At 38.2% G+C, this 23694-nt stretch overlaps 1 protein-coding gene across 1 annotated transcript in view; it reads right to left on the reverse strand.

Moving 5' to 3' along the window:
• Window positions 1-5899: 5899 nt before the first annotated feature.
• GUCY1A2 (guanylate cyclase 1 soluble subunit alpha 2) overlaps window positions 5900-23694 on the reverse strand; it is a 137050-nt gene continuing 119255 nt past the window's right edge. The window contains exons 7-8 of the mRNA XM_058825719.1: window positions 18747-18901; window positions 5900-8020 (exon numbers count right to left, since the gene is read on the reverse strand). Of these exons, the coding sequence (XP_058681702.1) occupies window positions 7813-8020; window positions 18747-18901 (363 nt within the window). The 3' untranslated portion in view covers window positions 5900-7812. The remainder of the gene's footprint in view (window positions 8021-18746; window positions 18902-23694) is intronic.

The raw sequence follows: 23694 nt of genomic DNA on the forward strand, positions 1-23694 counted from the left end.
CAAGAAGTTTCCAGAGAAGAATGTTTATACACTTAAACACTGACAAACACATGGGAATTAATTTAGAGGGGGGATTTCCAACCCACATTTCCAAAACTTATTTAGGCATCCAGAACGTCAAGGTCACTCAGCAAAGATTCAACTTTCAGAAAAATGTTGCATTCAAGCAGAGAAAATGGGATTGAGAACTATGACCCTTAATGTGAATTTAAAAATTACCTGCTTCTTCTTAGGAAATGCAAATAATCTGAACTGAGATGCCAGGCTTTCAGTGTACAGTTTCAGAATTATTTAAATCAACCAGAAGTGCCATAGAAACTTCTAAAATAAATATATCTGTCAGTACCTCCTTTTTCTTTTCCATGTGATCTGTTCTCTCATGCAATGGCTCACATCTAAAAAAATCTCTCCTTGATGTTTATTTATTCCTAAACTTGTTCTTTTGCAATAAGTTCAGAAACTCTGATATTGATTTAACAGTATGTTCCAATCTCATTAAGAAAGGAAAAAACAATACCTTAGGGATGTACTGGTAATAAACAAATGCTGAAATGGATTAAACAGTATTTGCCCTCTGTGGGTATTAATCAGTTTAAGCATCTATTTACTCTTGTGTATAAAACAGAAACAATCCATTGTATGTACCTGCCTGGCTTACTACTCCTATTTATCATTCCTGGGTGTGTCTTACATCTATTACCCCTATTGTTTATCTAGAATGTGAGACCAGTCTTACTTAGTAGACAGTCTTTTAAAATACTTTTTACATCCAAAACTCTTTTCTAATTCTGGTCCATAGTTCTGATTTTGCTCTTAATTATTTGAGTAGCAACATATACTTTTAGAAAACTAAAAAAAACCACCACTTTAAAAAGTCAAATTATTCCATTACATGCTCTTCTTCTCTGAGGAAGAGGATGGAAGGAGCAACAGTACACATCAGGGTGTTATTCTGCCATTTAATGTCCTGCTGAAAAGTGGTTTGTTAAGGTGATAGGTGTTGCACAGGAGCCTACACAGAAGAGATTAACATGGCTTTACTTATTGCTTCAAGAGTAGTCATTAGAGAGTATTGCTAAGGAATAATTACCTAGAAAACAAGAAGCTCAGTGTGACACCTTCTGCTAATAGAAAGTTAATTTTGGGCCAACAAAAGCACAAAAGCACAAAAAAAAAGTATGTTAATGATAACCTGGTAGCTAGCTCTCTTTTCTTTAGAATCTGTATGTGTTATTACCATCAGGATAAGGTTTGGTTTACACAGGCATTCTGGCATACAGTTCAGATGAATGTGGCACACAGGTTTTGCATAACCGGGCTAGGGGCTCAAAGCTCAAAACCTTTTGTAAATCACACTCCTAATGGCATCCCAGAGTTGTGCTGGCAGTGCTGGTATCACATGCAAAGGGCTCAGATGCTAGGAGGGATCTGCAGAAGCGCAGTAGCCCATGTTCGCAACAGTCACCATGACTACAGTGCTAACACTTCACTTATCTTGGAATATGCTTATCTATCCCTCTGACACTTAGCTCGATTCTATTTATTCTGGCCAGTGCAAGATGCTGAAAAGCAGCACAACAGAAGATCAGAGACACAGCACTTGGGCTGAAAAGAATGTAATTCAGTGGGATCAGTCTCCCTTATCTTGGCCATCTTAAAAAACAGATGTCTAGTCTAAGTTTGCCATCTGTGGTCACTGAGAAAGTTAAGCACACTCAAGGATTTAGGCAGCCTCATACTCTTTCTAAAACAGAGGGGACAAGTGCCTGACAGGAAAAGTGCCTGTCCTCCAGTTTTCAAAAGAAACTTTGATTGTTGGAATGCCAAAGAGGGCCAGACACTGAAGGCACTGCTGCAGCCAAGGTAATCAGCATGTCCCTCTTGATTCATGTAATTCCACTGCCTCCTTGCTAGCCAAGGAAGACACTTGTTTCTCTGAAATCCTCTCTTTTCTTTTTCTCCGAATTAAAACACATTCAGCCTCACTCTGCCTTTGGAAACTAAAATCCCTGGAGCAAACAGCTGGTTTAACATCTGTTTCCACTGATTCTTTTGTTAAGGCTGCCAGCAAAGTTGCCACTTTGCATCACATGTTGTATTGGGCTCTCTAATGTGAACCCTAGCCCAGAGGGAAGCAGACTGAGATGCCTCATGCTGTTTTCAGAGGCCATTCTGTTGCTACAGTGACACAGTGACACTAACCTGGACCACAGACAACTGGAGGTCAACCTTTCTAAGCCACAGGAGCAAGGTAGCAACTGCAGAGGTGAATGATCTGTTGCCTGTGACTGAATTGCTGCATTCCTCAGTTTCACTGTCTCTCTTGCTTTTAAGCATGATTAACAGCCAAGCCACAAAAGATCAATCATGTGTATGAGGTTAAACACTTCACAGATTTTTGTTGTAAGCCTGCTCATGCATTGCAAATGAATAACATCGTTAAGGCGTAACTCTTATCTGCACAGATAAATTTGGTGCTCGTGAAAGCTAAAAAACATGCCATGGGCTGTTCATGCAATGACTTCACCCAAATTCACCAGTGGAAACTTGCACTGCATTCTTTTTCCTCTCTAAGGATGTGAGTGCCTGCTGTGCCACCGTAGCAGTTTTGTCTCTGCTGCAAGAAGAGTAAGATCAGCCCTTTAACCCCAGTTATTCTTTAGATGTAAGCAGCTGTGTCAACAATATATGCTAATTAGAACAACAATAGGAATTGTTCACTATGTCACATACAGTGTGCTAAGGGAAGTGGAAATCTTTTGGAGAGCAGAACCCTGACAAGAGCAGGACACAGCATGCAAGATAATGGAATTATTAACAGTAGCAGAAGCCAATCAACTCCTACTTGTTGAGTCTACTGCACACTCAGCATCTTTAATTCATCCATAGCCTCTCCTGTCACTGGCACCCTCAATCCTGTACAGCATTATGAATAATGTATCACCTCGAGGGAAAGGAACCAACTGTCTCTGAGTTTGACAAGCTTTTTTTAGCTTCTTGTTTTGTTGCTAATTTAAGCACACTGCTATTTCCAATACTACACATGCACAATTTTGCAAAAGATCGCCAGAATCCAGAAAGGAAGCCAGAAGCTCTGAGACTGCATTAGGACAGGGAATCAGCTCTCCTCAGTGAGCTCTGTGCACTCAGCAGAGGTGAAATAGTGGCCTCAGACTAGAAGAGGAAAACTCAGATGTCCCTGCTGCTGGATTACAGATTCCTTGACAGGACTGTCTGCATGAAGCATGTACATGTGACAGCTTGTGGCAGCTCAAGAACAACAAAGCTGTCCAGCAATTCAGCTTGCCCCAACAACCAATACAGCTCTCAGACTCATTTGCAATGCAACACTGCAGTTTTGGGTGCTATTTTTTTTTCCATTCATTTTTAAATTGCCTGAAAGAAGGATCAATTCAGAGCAAGAAATATACAATACGAAACTGGTTATCAGAGTTTACATCTTAGTGCAGTGCAGATACTTTTAAATGCATGCAGCATGTCATGTTTTTGCACTGCTTGCTTTATATAGGAAAAATGGAAGACGGATGTTAAAAATGGATGATGGATGCTGTTGGGCTTGGTAGGGAACACTGTAAGCACAAGAGGAGACAGCACTGTGAAATGGCATGTGCACACACATGAACTGCCATGGACTGTTAATGACTCAATCACAAGCATTTCTTCAAAACAGGCAATTCCCATACAAGATTTCCAAGGTTTTAAGAGCTTTGGTTTTCTGTTTGCAGAGGCGTGTTTCCAGGCTTCAAAACAGACTCAGATCTGAAACAGAATGTGGGAATGAGCAGAGAAGCCAAAACCACAATCACAGTTAATGACTATTGGCTCTCTGAAATTAAAACTGAAATATCCTTTGGGATCTTGCAAGAAAACCACACTTTGAGAGTCCTGGCTTAGTAGCAATTCTCCCATGCAGAGGCTTTTGTCTTTGAATGGCAAATTTTACCAGAGGGATGCAAAACAAAATTTATCCACCACCCTACCACTTCATCACTATTTCCCTTTTGCTCTGAGTTCATGATCTCTATGAACTGCATCACAGAAAGGCCTGTGTGATGGAGAGCTTCAAACAGATGGAAAAATCTGACACAAGATCTGTAAAAAGTGTTCTGGGGAAATGGCTGTGGACACTCTTTACTTTGGCCTTGGTACAAGCAACTGGCCACAAAGAGATTGATGAACCCATTAGGGGGATCCTCACATCACCTTCCCTTTGCCTTGTACCTGCAATACAAAATAGATCTCCTCCTTCTCTTTGCAGAGAGGGTAGATTTGTTCTGCACAGAAACTCAAGACAGCAGATGTGGCTTCTTGCAGCTACGTGAAGAAACACAAGAATGCAAATTCTTACTCAGAGGAGGCAAAGATCCTCTGTTTCATAGGAAGTAAAAAGTTGAAAGAAAATTCCAACTAGAGTATATTATTTCTGTAACCATTTCAGCACCTCTAACCTCTTCACCTCATCATCTCAAGGTACAGCATTCTGAGAACCTTTCTATTTATAAGACAATGCCAGGAAAATGAGAACCTTTTCTCTATCACTAAAAGTAAGCGTTGTTGGAGAAATGTTGAGTCTGACTACCACCTAATTGACATGACAACATCAATCTTGATAATAAGTTTCATTTCACTTTGTAAAGGTGTCCAAAAAAATAAGCTTGCAACCGAATATGAAAGGCAGCAGATGCAACTACTAATTTAGAAAGTGCTGAGAGTTTGTTTTACACCTTCCTCACATTGACAGAGAAAAATGTCCCCAGAGAGCCCACACTTTTTTCATTAACATCCCTCATCATAACACAAATAACGTAATACCTAGCATCTGCACTGCAGTTCTAGATATGTTACCTTTACATAAGCTTATGAAAAACAAAGACTGCATATTTTTATACAGTCAGTGTACTCTGATTTGGGGAGCTAAATGATTTATTTGCGAATGCTATCAATGGTGGTACCAGTTCTCACACAGATCTCTCTGATTTTAAGTCTCCTTATACAACAAAAAGTCTCTGAGAGGATGAGGATGTTGATACAAACTGGTTTTGATTGCTTCTCCAATTTGCCAGTAAAACTAGAATTTATCCATCATTTGCTATGAAAATGTTTCCATTATCAAGATCAGGTGCAGGATTAACCTAGACACTTCTTACTAACAACTGTAAGAGACAAGATATCAAACTACAAACTTTTGGTCTAAACCTCTAAATTTGTACTCTTCACATAGGAGTGTGGGCAGTGAGAAGAGAAAAAGAGTTGGCCAGATAGGCTGGGACTCTGACATCAGCAACTACTGAACAATGAAGATGTGCCAGAGAAGTCAGACTGAAATCTAAATCTACTAATGCCTATCTGAAAAAAAATTCACTCTAGGGAACTAAGTAATGACATCAGAACTATGGATTTATTAGCTGGGAAGTGACATTCCTGTTTCAGTGGTGAAACATGAACTTTGATCCACTTCTGATTCTTACACATCTCACTGGTGTTCCCAGGGTAAAAAAATGCATGCTACATCCTGTGTATGTGCAAACTAATGGCTATAGGCTAAAACTTGTCATCCTGTGCAGGAAATTCTCAGATCTGTAATTTGGATGGAAATTTCACAATCTCAAATTGAACAGTTTTTTAAAGTAATTTTTTAGATAGACCACAAAACTCTGTATGCTGTTTATCAAGGTAGATGAAAAAATAACAACTCTAATCCCAACAATGCTCTAATACCAATGGAAGAAATCTTTAACATCAGTATCCCACTAGAAAGTGAGCAAATTTGCATTAAAATAGATTTTGGGGCTAATTCCCATGCATCTACCCTCCTTACACAAGGAAGAACTCATCCCTGCACAATAAGTTCAGACATTGTCTGTCTGCTGAAGTCGGTGAAGGTTCAAGACAGTCCTTTCTCATCCAGAAAGGCATCATGGAAAAGAATCCTGAAACATTCTCAGCACAGGCTAGCAGTGCTATGCTGACTCACAGGGGCTACTGGTCAAAGGGGAGAAATAGAGAACTGTCATTCCCTTCACAGAAAGATCCAGCGGGACAATCCTGAAATGTGGTGAAAGTTATTTACTTATTTTCAAGAGATGCCTCATGTTGTGACTACTAAATCCATAAGCAAACTCATTTCTGTTCTGAATTAGAGAAATGCAGAGCATCTTATGCCTCCTAGTTGCTGCTGAGCCTTATCTTTGATTGAAGTGATTAAAGGCCCACGTGCAGCTAAGCCACTTTGGAACCACGGCACAGATTTTAACTAGCAATCTGCAAGCTCACAACAACATCACCCACCCCAGCAGGATCCAAAGGCAGAACACCCACAGAGGAAAACTGACCACCACTACTTGTGAAAAAGAAAACCCGAGAAAAAAAAAATGCCTGAAAATGTTCCAGATACACATGTTGCTTGAACTGGATTAATTGAAAACAATAATACTGTATTAATTTTGAACAGCAAAGAATTGGCCTTTTAAAAATTCTTTTTGTTTGGTTTTGGTTTTGTTTGGTTTTTGGTTTTGTTTTCTTTTTTTTTTTAATTGTCTTGGACTAACAAAAATCTTGACCTGCCATTTGCATTAAACCTGGAAAAGTACTGCCTTTCCCTTTTTGAGGTTCTTTTGATGTCAGCTAGATAAAGCAGGGGACTTTCAGCCAATCCAACAATAGAGGAGGTTTCCAAATGAACAATCATTATTAACAGAATGGATTTTCAACTATCAATCTGGACTAGGAGCACAAGTCCTTTTAAAAAAATGTGGAAAACCATCCAGAGATCTTCCAGTGTTCGCTGGAATTCCTCAGAATAAGTTTTCACAAGACCAAAATTTTAGAGAACTTCAGGGCTTTTACTGAAGATCAGTTTGGCTGATAATTTAGAGGGAAAACAAGAGAACTTTTCTGTTTGTCCATACATTGATCTTCTGAACTTTGTTTACATTGTCCTGGAAGGACTGGACATACAACACTGTAGGACAAATACTGAACATTATTTTATATAAGAAGACAGTGCTCATCTAAAGCTTTAGCATAAAAACCAGATAAAGTGATTTATCAAAGTGGGGGGTTTATTCTGTAAATATTGATTCTTTTTTTTGTTGCCAAAAAAGTCAAGAAATGCCTTCTTCCCACTTGTATAACAATAAGTTTTGATAGGTAGAATGTATGAAATATACAGTAACTTCTTCTGAAAAGCTATCTAAGCTCACTCAGCTTACAGTATGTGGAATGTAATTATCCAGAAAGTGAAATATGTATAAAAATAGGTAAAATTCCTACAATATTTGTATTGAGTCATAATTCCTCCTGCCAGGAAGGTTACAATAGCTCTACAGTATATGTATGAAATGCTTGTTCATAAAGTTAAAAAACATCATTACCTTACTGAAGAACACATTAAATACAGAAATGCATAATCAGAACTGACTCTCAATTCTGCTTAGCTGGTGCAAATCTACAGAGAACCATCATCCTTTCTGCACAAAACAAGACCAACCTCTAATTTGAGAGTTGGGGTTTTGCTTCGTTGTTTTGTTTGCCATAGAGGGGCCAGACTGAAGTTTATGAAAGAAATTCCTCTGGAAGTGGAAGTACATTGTTTAATATTTTTTCCCTATCTCCACTTTGTTTCCCAACAGCAGTTACCCACCTTTTGAAATGATTATTGCCTGACATTACATGGAGCTTCTACTGCCTGTTCAGAAGGCGGCAGTGAAACACAAAGAACCTCCAACTCCCCTGTCATGACCCAGTTCTGGGCTTGTGCTTTTTTGACAAGTCTTTGATCTGCAGCAGGCCTCATAGGCTGGTCTCCCGGAGGAACATGGTGCCGATGTTGTAAGACACCTTTCTCACTCTGGCAGATGGGACGGAAGGTTTTGGCGGCTTCTGACCACTTCTGACCTCCAGGAAGTAACAGATCCCAGGAATTTCCTTTGGAAAGTTTTCTGGAAGCTCTTCACGGGAACGAGGGATAAAAATAAAATTTTCTTCCTTTTTCAAAAGCCTGGAGAAAAAAAAAAACACAGGGACACAAAACACTGTAAAACACATTGCAAAAATGCCTCTTTGGAAGAGGTGGATCCTATGTGCAACCTAGTAAAAAATATGTTTACACTGTTGTGTAGCATATAAAGAAATTCTAAGTCAGGATCATCAGCTGATCAGTATGAACTTATCATCATTAACTTCGAAGCTTCAAGGAACTCTGTTGACCGAGATCAGCTGAAGGGATGGCTCAAAAAAACATTCTCTGAAAATCAGTGTCAGCATTCAGAAAATAATGTACCAGAAAGAGAACCAAATTCATAATGAAAGTTGTTCAGAACACATCATTTGGCTTAATTAAAACACTTTGGTCTGGCAGAAATTAACATTTCAGAGCAATGGCTACCACCAGGTTTCCCACTGGAAGGCTGGTATGAAGGTGGCAGTGCTTGGGAGTTCTCCCAGATAAAAGCAGGGAGGTCAGTTTGTGCATTTACACTCAGTAGTACTTTTTCCATAAATTGGGTTCAAATACAGCAAATCCATCTTCAACAGCAGAACTAAATCTGGCACTATTCACCAACAGTACCCATGGGTTTCATCTAGGCTATTTGGTTGGGTCAGAATGGGATCCAGGTTCCCTGGACTGACAAAGCCATCTCCTGGCATGCCTGCTCAGCTGGCACAACACCACAGACCCCACTATGCTGCCTTCTGCCATTTGCCACCTTAGAAATCTCTGTCTGGTTAGACCTGAAAATTTAGGGCATCTTTACCAGGACTAGCTGGATTTGTAAAATAAAGGAAGTAACTCTAGACATTTTCTTTTTGTTTCCAAAGTAGATTAAGTTAGTGGTATTCAATCCCTTGCAGCATTGAAAAGAGCAGTTTTGAGACAATGGCAAATTCTGAGCACAGTTGGATATATAAAAGCATTCTTCCTCTTTTCCCTCCAACAATATTAATTCTTTCTCTCAATCAGTTTGAAGCTAAAAAACATAACTGGGAAGAATTTTATAAGTTTCCATGGAATTTTGTAATAGGTAGATTATTTAATGCCTGTAAAGTTGATTTCTGGAAAGCAAATGAATGAATGAATCCTCTTGCCAGGGGAATTTTGCAGGATTATCAGTATATGCAATGGCACTTCCTTTACAGAGTATTTTTTCATGAGTTTTTTGCGTGAGACAAAAGTAGGTAAGCTCATTGACATATAAAGGCAATTTCTTTCCAGCTTTTTAGTAATCACTTAGTTATAAATCCAACAAAGTTTGTGCCTTTGGACTTCTGTGGAGAACTTTATTTAGCATGTAGTTTGAAAGTCCACATTGTCAATTTTATGATCAAAATACTGAATCTTTTCTAAACTGCATGAATGTTTGTGGAGGCCTCTGCAGAGAAGCTTCTCTTTTAATCTCTGCAATGTTTGCAGTAAATATTTTGTGTGCCCAAACTACAGGCTTAACATACTGAAATAAGTCTTCTCAGCTTCCCAAATTAGATTTCTGCATGTAACAGCTGAAATCTTAGAACTTTCTGAGCTAAATCTGTAAGCTTTCACTGTAGCCACTCTTCCCCACACTGACTATTCACCATGGAGCATCCTGCCTTCCTAAAAATCAATGGTTTCCTCATCAGAGTCTAACATCAGGTAATTTTAATGACAGTTACACAAATCCAAAACTGTAAAGTGTAATGTAAAGTATATCTACATTATTTCAGTAAGGTCAGGGTTGACACTAAGATTAGTTGGTGTTTTATACCATTTCCTCATAGAAAAAAAAGCGCAAGATATTAACTACCCATCTTATTTTCACTTGTTTTGTGAATTGTAACTTGGTGACAATTAAATGCTCCAGGACTGATAGACAATTAGTCTTTTGAAGATTCCTCCACTGCTGTGGCTTGTGATAGAATACATCCTGTATTAGACGCCTGAATCAGCCTCTAAACCTCGGAAATTGTCCAAGCTGGCCTTCATTGGGATAATGTTTCAGCTCTCAAGCAAGCATGGCAGGAAACCTTTGTTACCAAATGTTAATGGAAGTTACTTATGATTACATTCTATCCTACTTACTTTACATTGCTAAAAGTAAAAAAAAAAAAAAAAAAAAAAGAAAAAAGAAAAAAATCTGGCTCATAGAATAATCCTATTTAAAAGATTTTCATCATGATGAAAATGACCTCTTGTTAGCTTTCTCCTAAAGAACAGGTTCTTCAAATTCCTTAAATAATATGTTGGTCCTGATACTTGGCTTCCCAATCTGAGAGTAAGATCAAAATTCAGAAATTACCTCTGATTTCTTAAATCTTTTTGCATATACTAAACAAACAAGTGATCTGCAAATTCTCAGTGCATATCAGCAAAGATATTTTTCTGCAAAATCTTCCCTCTTACTTTTAGGCCACCTGTGATGTTAAAAAGAAATCAATAGCAGTTGATGACCATGCCCATTTCTAAGTTTACTGAATTCCTTTTTATGGGAACAAAGAACCCCAAAAGATCCTTGTGCCAAGCAGGTGAATGAGTAGAGCACATCCTTAGGGACGGGCTGACCTTGGCTGGACACCAGGTGCTGACCAAGCCACTCTGTCCCATGCAATCCATTTTTTGCACTTGCTCTCTGGATCAGGAGAAGATCCAGTGTAAAACCTTCTGCTCTGGAACATTTCCTGGGTGCTGGCACCAGTTCAGGTTGGTTGCCTCACCTCACAGACTGCTCTCAGAGCACTCCTTTCTGAACAGGACAGGCTGCCAGTTGTGAAAAGAACAATCTACCCTGAGAGCACAATCTTATACTTCACCTTCAGGAAATTATGCTGCAGCTTTAACTGTATAAAAAATGTCCCCAGATTGTCCCATATTCTGAGAGCTTAAGCTGAAGTTACACAACCTCCGCAGTTCAGGAATATTCATATAACAACTAGTCTGAAAATATCCCAAAGCATTTATCTTAGCTGTATTTTCTGAATCACTTCTGTGAATTTCCCTGCAGGGCACTATTGCAAAGGATATTTTTATAGTAGGTTTTTTACAGGTTCAAAATTCTGGGTTCCACTCAAGTAGCTGGATACACAATTTACAATTCAGAGCTCAAATTGTGCGGGTCAAGGTACTCAGGCATTCTTATAAATTGCCTGGAATTAGGTCTGCCCTCAGCTTGTCTTCTTCAATGATGTTTCAGGGGAGGAAGAATTTCTTAAACAGTGATTTGCAGTTGATTAACTTTGACACCTTCTCCTCCTAACCTGAAATCTTTCAGAGTTTTTAAAATTCTTTTTCTGTCCCTTCCTTGCTGGGAATGCTCTTGCTTTCAGACAAAAAGAGAGAGTATCTGAGAATTATCCTATTTTTTTTTTTTTCTCTTCTGCTCATTCATTTAAGAAAAAAAATCAGGATGTCTGTGTGTGAATGAAAATTGGGATCGTACTTAGGGGGAATCTTGAAGAAGCTTTTAAAAGCTGTAGCTCTTTCTTCACATAGATGAAATGATACAGTAATTATATTTCAAACTATCTTGGCAAGAAACAGTCACATCTTCATCACAGTTTCTATATTCAGAAAACCATATAATCACTGAATATGCTGAGTTGGAAGAGACCCATGATGAATATGAAGTCCAACTCTGGCTCTGCACAGGACCATCCCCAAGCTTCTCACCATGAGCCTGAGTGTGCTGTTCAAACTTCTTGAACTCTCTCAGGCTTAGTGCTGCAATCACTTCCCTGAGGAGCCTGTTCCAGACCCCAGCCACCCTATGGGTGTAGCACCTTTCCCTGATATCCAGACTAAACCTCTCCCAACACAGCTTTGTGCCTTTTTCTTGACTTCAGTCACAAGACTGAGGAGATCAGTGTCTGCCCCTCTGCTTCCCCTCATGAGGAAGTTGCAGACTGCAATGAGGTCTCCCTTCAGTCTCCTCTTCTCCAGGTGGAACAAACTAAGTGACCTCAGCCACTCCTCATACAGCTTCCCCTCCAGACCCTTCACCCTCCTTTGGACCCTCTCCCACAGTTTAATGTCTTTTTTATGTTGTGGCACCCAGAACTGCCCCCAGCCCTGGAGGTGAGGCTGCCCCAGAGCAGAGCAGAGCAGGACAATCCCCTCCCTTGCCCAGCTGGCCGTGCTGTGCCTGATGCTCCCACAGCTCCTGGCTGCCAGGGCACTGCTGGCTCATGTCCAACTTGTCACAGACCAGGACCCCCAGGTCCTTTTCCACAGTGCTTTTCTGCAGCCTCTCACTCCCCAGTCTACACAAGCAGGGTAGCCGTGTCCCATGTGCAGAATCTGGCACTTGCCCTTATTAAACTTCAATGGTTCTTATGGCCCAGCCCTCCAATTTGAAGTAGGAAATGGTGATTGCTCATCTCTCCCATTTGAACTAACAGAGACTTGCTGTTGGAGAATTATTTGTTACAAAGCCCTCTATACTGAGTGCATGTTGCCCACGATGATTCTTTACTCCCTCCATGCCCACAGTTTTCCCCTCCGTCTCTCATAGATGTCAGGCTTTTGTACTTTTCACTGGATTGCTGAATCAGAGCACAAAAGCACCCACTCAGAACTAAACTTCAATGTGAACTTTTCTTTAGGAAAATTGGTCTGTATAGACCAAAACTGAACAAAAGTTCTAAGAGAAATAAAATGCTCTACAACAAAGGAAACTATGCACTGCACTCCGAAACACAGTAAGCACCATTGGCCAGGTCAATCTTCCATAAAGCCTATCTATCACAGGGAGAGAAACAACAAAAGAAAAAGATTCTTTCTGCCTCAACTCTAAAAGTACTGTAAAACCTTTAGTTACCCTTGTTCACATCTGCCCATTAACCAGTATAATTAGGAAAATCTAATTTTAATGGCTTTCCAAACAGGCTACGAGAAGACTGTCTCCTGTTGGACTGCTGCTCGCTTCCTCAATGGCAACAAGTTTTATCCTTCACCAACTGGGCATCTTCTTGATAACATAAAACAGCTAATTTGTTTCCATATGAATACAGATAATCAATTATTACAGCACTCACTAGAAATTTTGGAAGGCTGCTCTTAAAATACTCTGTATAAACATATGAATTTGCTATTGTAATGCTAAAAAATCAGTGCACTTGGTTCTAAACTTTAGCAGGTTTGAATTTCTCCCTCAGTTTCTGTGCATGCTATAAACATAGCAAGAATGGAAAAAAACAACCCTGACCACATCTCTACCTAATTAACTTCACATTGCATTTATTACTTTTTAAACTATGAAAGTTAGTGTACTGGTGTCCCTTCTTCATACAGGTCAACTGTGGAAAGGTTACGAAAGGGCCGGTCATGATTTTTAATGGAATATATTGCAAACCACATGCAGCCAAGCATGGTGATTGTCCATCTCTGACCTTTAACACTTTTTTCCTCACTCACCTAAGCAAAAAGAATATTGGTTTTCTGCTCTCTGTTTGGGACATCAGAGGCTCAGTGCACAGGTTTGCTACTAAAAGGCCTCAGGCTTTACAGTGATGTAACAGTACTGGCCTCAGGACCTGCCTGGATTTTTGCAGGCCTGAGCTTTTTGTAGTTTCAACAGCTGCGTAGCCAACAGATGACTTTTCTCTAAAGATGTTTTAGCTTTAGATCAGCTGTGTGAAACTGTGGGGTAAGATACACTGTTAACTACTGAACAGTGATCTAGTACAGCTATCCTGTGTAGAGAGAACCTTGAACAAAGTACAGTGTCACAAAGCACAGCACAGACAGACAACAGAGGCCCAAGGACCAGCATCACAAAACACAGTGATCCTGGAGGTGCAGCCTCACAGAAGCAGGTGACACTGGGAGCAGAAACCCAAGAAAAAACAGTGTGTTTTGACTATGCTTCTAAAATTAGACTAGCAATAATTTTTTGTGCCTGTGAATAGGTTGTATTCCCAGTCTGTCCAAAACTAAATTGTCTGTCCACCAACACCTCTTGAAAATATACATTGTGAATTGAACAACATAAAAACAAGCAGTTTTTTTAAAGGATGCTGAGAAACAAAATCTGAAATAAGGCTCTTGGGAGAGCAAGCCCATTGGTTTGACCATAGGAGGCAGAAAAATATAGATGTAGAGATAGCTATAAGCTGTAGAAGAAATAATACATATAAATAGATATAACTTGTAGGAAAAAGAATTTGATAAAAATAAAAATCAATAAGGAGTTTAAAGAAAAGCCTAATTTTAATTTAAAATCCCTGTAAAGAGGGAAGTATAGAAACATTTCTTAATTACATAAAACTTCTTTCATACAACTTTCTGTGAAAGAACTATTAAAAACCTACATCAGTTTCAATCAATTTTAAAGGCTGAGGAGCAATTTATGCAGATGAACATACAATGACCTCACCCAGCTCAATAGTGAGGCACATACACTCTCTTCTAAATCAAGATAAAGATGTGGGATACAGGCTGTTCATCTTTGTCTAAGCTCAGGTCCCAGATGCATTGCCCAACATGTGATAATGGAAAGTATCTGTACCCAGCACTGAGTGCCAGAAGCACATTCTCCAAAAGAGAAATACATGCTGCAAAAGACTAGAGGTAGAAAGAGGAAAAAAAGAATTAATTCTTAAATAGGAGTTACTTGACAAACAGAAGCAACTATGTTTACCTGCTTTTGATAACCTTTTAGAAATCCCAAAGCACCACACTGCAACACTACTAGGAAAACAAGACAAATGTGGGCATATTATATTAATATCTCATAAAAATAATTTTTAAAGGCTGAAACAAAAATCTAAAAAATATTTTATTTCTTTCCTGTGCTGAAGAGTCTCATTAATCTTACTGTGCTTTCTTTCTGACTATGGAAAATAGGGTAATTCTATTCAATTCAGGATAATGATGATTCAAGTACACTTATTTTCCTATTCTTTTCTGTCCGTATGTTTATACAAGTGACCAGTCTGGGATGCTCAACTTCCTCTCCAGTTTCCACATTTCTTACTGGAAGTTCTACCAATGCTATTCCAGGGATGTAATTTCACAATGCTCAGTGCTTCAAAGCAAATGGGGATCTGTGACCCTTGCATCCAAAGACCTGTCTGAGTCAAGAGAACAGGATATTTCAAACAGAAGCGATGCTTCAGATTAAAAAAAAATGCAAAGTGCATCTTTGTAAAAGTTGTTGTTTCACACCTAGTAGAGCTCTGCCCAGGCAGGTGTAACTGGAGCAAGATTGCCCCAGGCTCACTGCTGCTGCTAAGCAACAAACATCACACCTTGTACTTATCATTTTAGACTCTGATTCTTACTTAGGCAGATTACAGGCTTGAAGGGAAGTGTCTGTAACCAATAATAGGTATTCTGAGGTGTGATTATTATTTGAATGCTGATGACATTTTAGGATGCATAATCTCTTTACTGTAAAATGAAAGCTGGTAAGTATTGGATGTGTTTCAAGCTTTATAAAAGTTTGCTTGCTTTATAAAAGTTGAATCACAACTTCCATCAGGGCTGTGATGATAAATGCCAGTAGTTTCATATAATTGAAAATTCTGTTGTTTTCATAATGACTGCAAAATCATCTACTTTGGAAAACACTTATTCTTAGATAATAGAAATATTAACAATAGCAGTATTAACAGAGTGCACAGCAGCAGAGTGTGATCAAATAGAAGAATTTAACAGAATATAAAGTCAAATACAAATACATTTTCAGTTTGTGATGAATCACTTCATTTATACACAATAAATAAATGCTGATACAAATTATATTTAAGAAAAGTTATATATGGATGCATCAGATCACTATTTTTGATTTGGACACCACAAGGATATTATGTTAAATCTCACAGATCACTATCTTTAGAAACTCTGGATAAATCTTTCCCTTTGAGTATTTTGTAATTGCAGTCTCTTCTGGCCACTGTTTCAACAGCGCTATTTCTTGACATCTTCCCTGTTTGTTTTCAAGCTTCCAACTATGACAGAAGGTATAGTTTGAAATCAACTTTTCAAGTTGCTCCATGTACATCAATTTTATTATTTCACATATTTTCCAAAGCCTGTAATATAAAATTTTTCCTAGCTTCATAATCACTACTTTTAGCCACTCATTTTGAATGATACCTGTATTTTATTCAAACATATATTTTCTTTCCATTTCTACTTTCTTCACCTGTAACCATGTGTCTAGTCAGTTACTTCCACTGCAAGTTCTCTGAATCAAGAACTGAATTTGTTTAGCATGTTAACAGCAGATTGTTTACTGAGTACAATCACACAGATTAAAAATGCCAACAATTTCGTATTTTGTTGTGTATTGTTTTGCAATTTTATGTTACAGCATTACTACAAAATCAGTTACTTTTCTATCTTCCCTTTTTGAAGCAACAGTCCACACTGGTAACTGTCTGCAAGGTAAGTACAGACATGAGGGTCTTACAAGGTGAAAGTTCAGCAATCGTGAAAAAAATAGTCCTATTCATACTGGATTTCTAGGATTAAAGGGAAGTGAAAAAAACCAGTTTTGATGCAACCTGAAAGATATGCAAGGTGAGAAGATCTGACTCAAGTTTTGGTGCCTAGACTTAGTAAGAGCACTCTCCAAGGTGACTCACACTTGACCTGCCATGGTACGAAACACCCAGTGGCAGCCGGGCAGAGATGAGACACAGGTGAAGAGAAGCCATCTTCTCTGTGCCAGAATGCACTAAGAGTCAGAAAATGGGCAGCACAAACCCACAGATTTCTAACAAGCTCCATACACAGGCCCTCAAACCAACTTCCAGAACAGTCATTTAATCAGCACTGTGATGAAAAGAAAATACAGTCACAGAACCACAGAATCAATGGGGTTGGAGAGGACCTTTAAAGCCCTTCTAGTCCAACCCTTTTGCAATGAACAGAAACATCTTCAGCTAGATCAGGCTTTTCAATGGCCACAAATTTGTGTCTCACAAAGGAGGTGCCGTATCACTCATAACCAAATTCAACACAACTGGCACTGTGCACTGGTACACAGAAGGTGACTCTGGCCCCAGCATGAAGAGAGTTCTGTGCACCATGGGTCCCACAGCTGCTCTCTAGTTATATTTCCATAAAGTTGTTTAGCTCACCAGTTTCTGCTCTCAGGGACACAAACATGAGCAAACAACACCATAGCCCCAAGTGAAATCAGTCTTCTGAACCACGTTTCTGAAAAAGTACGGACAGAACTTTCAGAGTATCTGGAAAACTATCTGAGGCTGGAGAACAGCATTTTATAAGAACTGATCCTACTCAAGAGAAGTCCAGCTCCCTGTCACAGGGCCTTGGTCACCTTTTGCCAGACCACAAATCACACATGGAAGGCCCTGCTACTGTGTAATTTTTGTAACTGGAGCACAAATGGTAAACAAAATTATGGTGAGTGTTCAAACCAGGTTTTAGAGGCTTCCTTCTATCCCATACTGGATGACCAAGAGTCAAACACTGTAGAATGTTGTGTATGGAAGGTCCCAAAACAAATTTATTTTCAAATGATACCAAGCTCCAAACAGAAATTTCCTATATATTTATTGAATTTATTTTTATTTAAATGAAAATATCTTCTGTAAACAATAATAGATTGGATTTGGATAGATTTGGAAAATAGCAGATTGTCTTTCTCTTGCATGTTACCAGACAGCTGTATGAATCGATTTCTGTTCACTTTATGATACAAACCCTATTGTTATTCTACTTCTTGTTCAATTTGTTACACTGGCTTCATTCTCAAAATATGGTCTCAAGTGAATGGACATTCTTCAGAAGAATGTCACTTTATGTATTAGTTTAATTACTTTTAACTTTACTTTCTGAGTGATTCACATTTTAGCATAGCAGACACTTCAATACTCGGTTGAAGAAATCCCATTTAAAATTTTTATTTACATAGTAGCTATGGGGGAAAAGATTTGAGATTCTGAATAGGAAAAATAAAAGAAAGAAAAGTAATATTGTTTGAGCAACTATGTAGATATTTACCATACAGTCTCAAAACCTTACTTCAGAAAATTACTTCAGATACAGAACACTGGAAGATTGAGATATCCTGCCAAAAAAAAAGTGAGTGCATCAGCTGTACTCTAAGCAGTAGAAATTCTAACAATCAAACTGTCAAATCTGAACAATAAGGAACACCTTTTTTATTTAGGAGCTGTTCCTCATAACCAGATTTAATCAAGCCTTCTTTCCATTTGCATAATTTCTTCAAAACGCTAGGGATAATGCTTTGCCATTTTCAATCTTTTTTCCTACATTATAAGCATGCTTCTATCAAGTGCGTCTTTACAGTGCTAAATAAGAAATTTTGTCTTCAAGAAAACATTAAATCTCTTTGTAATCTCTTGGCCTTACTGGCAAAATACGACTTCCTTCTGAGACAATGGGAGTGTGCTTTCTTTCATGAAAACTGTGTTTAGCAGGTGGAACCCAAATCCCCAGTCAAAAGCTGCAATAGTGCATAAAACTACCTCACTTTAGGAGATATCTCCACTTCTTCTGTTACATATTATTTTTAGCAGGAATGGCTGACTTTTCTGTTGTGCTTCCTTGCCTCCAATGCCTGACTTTTTTGCACACTCTGATACAAACCTGCAAACAGAAGACAGACATCCCCACACAATGCCTCCTTCCTCTGTCCCAATGCCCTACCAACTTTCTGTTGAATTCTGTGTGTTGAGGACAGAGCATGTTACAGGAACTGGAACTGGAAACAGGCTGGAACAAAAACAACAGGAAAGAAAGGGTGAAGAGGACTTACTGGTATGTGGTGGGACTGACGTTGATGCGGCGTGGGTGACTCCCTGACTCGAACTTGCTCGCCAGGGTGACGTTGTTCCCAAAGAGGCAATAGCGCGGCATTCTCACACCGACGACGCCGGCCAGCACCGAACCTGAGTGAATGCCTATCCTCATCTGGAAAAACACATGAGATCCACGTCAGGCTGCCCCTCCTGGGCCACCAAGGGCAATGTCATTAGCACTCAGCTACAAGCAACCCTTTCAAATAAAGAGTAAACTAAAGAAGAAAGAGTGAAGTGGAAAAAAACCAGACTCTATTCTATTCTTCTAGCTTAGATCAGATGCAGTTAAAAGAAAGAAGAACAAAAATATTATTATCTTTTCACTAAAACAATTTTCTTCTGTGCACATTTGCTGGAGACTGTGACAGTCAAAATAGAGATCATGAACAGAATAGGTTGGGATCATCCAGAACTACTGCAACATCAGCCATCTAATTACACAAATAAATACATTACAGAGGTTATTTTTGCCACCACTTCTAACACAGGCTTTGAAGTAATAGCCAGTTTTTCTCAAACTGGCAAGAAGAGTAGTTAAGTTTTATCTCCTCCATATTTTTCTTCCAAACTCTTCAAGGTCTAAGGTCTTTATCACTTTGTCAGACAGAGAGATATTGCAGTGGTGAGCATGCTGAGGACTGAGGCACCAATGATTTTAAAGGTAATTGTATCCTTCTCAAAATAAGGAGGAATAAATCCCCAGCAAATTAAAAAACCCATGCGACTATTTCAGCAATCATTCCCTGTAACTGTCTGAGACCTGGCAATTGCATAGACCTGTACAGCTCAGAGTCACCATCCAAGTTTACTTCAGAATGAATAATCAGAGATTTATTCTGCATGCATTTTAGCTAACAATTGTGTTTGCCAAGAAAATGATTTTTACAGATAGGGAAGTCTTTTTCTCTTGTTAACTTTATAACAGTTAAAAATTAAAAAGAAGATATTTATATCTTCTGAGGATACTCTTGCTCATAGCAACTGGACTGCTGCAAAACTTAAGGTGAAGGAAATAAATAGCAGCTACTAAGAGGGTCTGATGGGGTAAGAATGAGTGACTTACCTAACACCGTACTCAATATGGTCCTTTTACTTACTTAACTCACAGTTATTGCACTGTCCTTTTGTCCATCAGTCCCTAATTTTTTAATAAAAAATACATATGGACTCAAATACAAATTTAAAAAAAAATCATTTTTACTCCTTTTTTATGTAAAGAAAATGCCAGCATTTGATAACATTGGTGTCCATGAAGTTCTAAGAACATGTGGGACCCCACATTATTTCACTGACTATGGTTCTTCCCACATGCCCAAGACTTCCATCATGCAGCTAAGCACTCTTCTAATTTTGTTCCTCTCCTATGCGTCACAGACAATGGGTTCAGAATTATATCTGCTATACAGTAAGCTCCTGCATAATCTAAGGACATGTTCTGCATTTGATACTACTTACAACATTCTCACAGGAAGCCTAAAACCCTCAATCTTCACAACAAGATTGTTAATTACAGACTAGGTTCTTTGTTTTTTTTGTTCCTCTCTCCTTCTTTTTTCTTTTTTAAATCTGTGATAAGAATCACTTTAGTGATTCTTTAAGTTAAAAAGTTCACTTGAATCAAACTTTCAAACCTTTACTATGGTTTGGAAGTCAGACACAGAAATCCTTCAAATCCTCTCTTCCATAGGGCTGGGAAGCATCCACTAACTTAGTTTGCCTGCTAACATTTGTGCAAATTCATAACACTTGGGTTATTTTGGTCATCTTTTGGAGCAATAAGATTTCCTGCTTTTGCTACAACATACATTTAAACTCCACTGCCCATTACCAGTGGAAAAAAGTGCTCCTGCAGCCATGAGTTGGGTAAACAGCTGTTCTCCCTGTAGGTGAGGTCAGTACCTGCCCTCAGTGAAAGACTATGAGCAGGAAGTTTTGCTCACACAACAACGAGCATCCTTTCAATAAATAATAAACAACCTATTTACAATGTCTTGTTCTTGTGAGATGGGAGGTGATGTAGTCACTTTGTACATAATTTTAGGAACAGAGCTAATGAAACTCATTTGTTCCATTGCTACTCTGCCTGTTTATTTAAAAATCACAAATTAACTGTGTGCTGTGACCTCTTCCACAGTACATTCAATCACATGTAAAGGCCAGATTGAAACTGTAAGGAAAAGTATTAGCCTTGTTTTCCTCTAAAAACACAGGAATAAAAGTATACATTAGAGAGGATGGAAAATATGACAGTAAAAAACATACTAAGGAAATAAAATTTGCTTTTGCAATATATGCAGTGAAAGCTGAAGTTATTGTTGGTTGTTTTGTTACTTTCATTGTTTCCTTTTCATTGCTTCCTTTTATATGGCCACATAGTTTTTTATTACTCAGTGCTTCAGTGGCAGACATAAGAGTTCTTCTGTACTATCTTAAGAGATTTTTAAAAAACACTTGCTCCTACAATTGAAAAAGGTAGATATTGTCTCACAAATACAGGTTAAACTGCATAGAGAGAGTCAAAACCTGAAGTTTTCATTTGGCAGAAGAAAGTTGATGTAGGCTTTCTCAATAAAACTTAGACATAAATTACACTATGAATGGTTCACAATAAAGCTCCACATATGCTTTATTATATAGCTCTCTACAAGAAAAGAGCCTGCAAACACTGATGCTCATAAAGTATTCCTTCGTGTGCCTTATTATACCAAGAATAACCGTTATATTGGTCCTATATTAGACCATATTTTTAGAGAAATATGTTTACTTAAAAGTGTCTTTTCAAGATTTTACTTCATTTGCAGATTCGTTGTTCTGGTCTTTTCCTCACAGAGTTGAAAACTGTTGTGTTAACAGCTTCAGGCTCTTTTACAAAGGAAAAAAAAAAAGTGTGATCAAATTATTAACAAGAAGGCACTTACTGGGGCACATCAACCTTTCACATTACCCTTGCAGTAAAGAAAATCTGCCTAGACCACACAACTTAGAACAATACCAACAACAGTTACACAAATAAAGTTACAGTTCCCAGGCTATATTGTACATGTAGCCCTTATCAGCGCTCTCTCACAACAGTCACCATTAAATATTAAAAATAGCACAGAAAGTGAAAATGAGGTGACAACACTAGGATGCAATTTTTGTCTATCATAACTGTTTATTCCTTTAAATATACGTGTACTACAAATTATACATTTATTAACTGTCTTAAATGGAACATTTTTAATAAAATGCATAGTTTTCACCTGTACCAACTGTTCCTTTGTATGTCCTTAATTATTTGGCTAAAGATAATAGGGAAGTTTTAGCTGATGCAAATTCAGATGCATTGTGCACACAAATGGAAAGGTGACTCTTTGGAAACTATCACAAAGAGAAGACAGCTGTGAAAAAAAACAACCAGTAAATATCATTCCTCCAAGAGGTAAGGAACAGTGAAGATACCCACAAAAGCCAGACATTTCTAAAGCATTATCCTGGAAGGCACAATGGCAAAACCGACACGAACAGGTGGGAAAAATACTGAGAGACCTGTGAGAGATGTTTTAGATGAAGAGGGACAACTTGAAATGAGTGCAATGAAAAACAAGAAAGAAAGATTAACAGATCTGATCTCTGCAAGAGCTGTGGTAATAGTGAAATGGAGAAAAGCTGATGAGTCAGAGGTGTAAAAGAAAAGCAGCCTGCATTGACCAATGCAATGTGAGAGGAAAGATGTGGCTATGTGTGAAGCCAAAGAAGCTTCCAAAGCTTGTATTAAGAAAGTAGCAGTATTTGAATATTTTTTACTGGATAAGGCACAAAGAGCAGAAATTTCTGATACCTGAGTGACCAGAAGGATAGTGATTTTGTTTAGCAGAGATAAAGAAGAAGATTAATAAAGAAAGATGAGAAAGATGAGAAGCACTGGTCACCATCTAAAATGAGCAGTGGAAATGTGCCAGAAGTGGTATCAGTGAGAGCTGATAGTGCAGACTAGACTGCAAGAGGAAAGTCAAGAACAAACAGGAACAAGGATGAACAACACAAAAATATTTGTTCTTTTTATGAACTGAACATTCTGTTACTGAATTCTTCTGATGTCCCAAATCTGAAAAAAATGTATGTTACTTCTTTACACCTCCTCATTGCCAAAGCATTATTTTCCTCTTTTATATCCAGAAGAACTGGGGGTTTTGCTTTGTTTAGTTTTGTTTCTTTTTTTATCTGCCCTTCAATTTCAATTACTTGCAATTGCCTGAATGCCTTCTTAGGCACGATACTGAAAACTATACTCTTACATCAAAATAAAGCCTATTCCAACTGAGATGAGAGTAAATGCAACACTGAAAATTCTAAACAACCCATCTAAAATTAACCTTATAGGCAAGTGGCAAAAGTATTTTAATAACAGTAAATGAATGCAGTGGCATGCCTGAAGTAAATTTAATCATTGCTAATTTGCTTCTTAATAGCTTTTTCTGTTAATCAGTACTCTCAAAAAAAAAAAAAAAAAAAAGAAAATCCAGTCATTTTCATTATGGTCAAAGCTCTTGAGTTTTTTCTCTTTTGAAACCTTTTCGAAAAATGTATTCTCCTTCCTCTTTCTGTATTTCTCCACATAATTTTCAAGACAAAAATTAAATGCAAGTGGAAAGACAGTCGGAGAAGTAGCACTTGCTTACTCAATAATGTTTTTGAAAACCTCCTCAAATCCAAAATTTTTTGACCAATATATGTTTGCGTATTGATAAGCAATAGAATACATTAACCTTATTTCTCTTCAGTCAAAACTGAGACATTGCACTACAAGATTTAAAACAATTCTTTATTAATTAGACCACAGAAAAATCGTTCAAACTGTAATGATTTCTGAAAGGAAAATTAAACAGGTTTCAAATTATTCCTCAAGCTTCATATGTACATGGT

This window comes from Ammospiza caudacuta, chromosome 2 (genome assembly GCF_027887145.1).
Source record: "Ammospiza caudacuta isolate bAmmCau1 chromosome 2, bAmmCau1.pri, whole genome shotgun sequence".
NCBI classification, from domain to species: Eukaryota; Metazoa; Chordata; class Aves; order Passeriformes; family Passerellidae; genus Ammospiza; species Ammospiza caudacuta.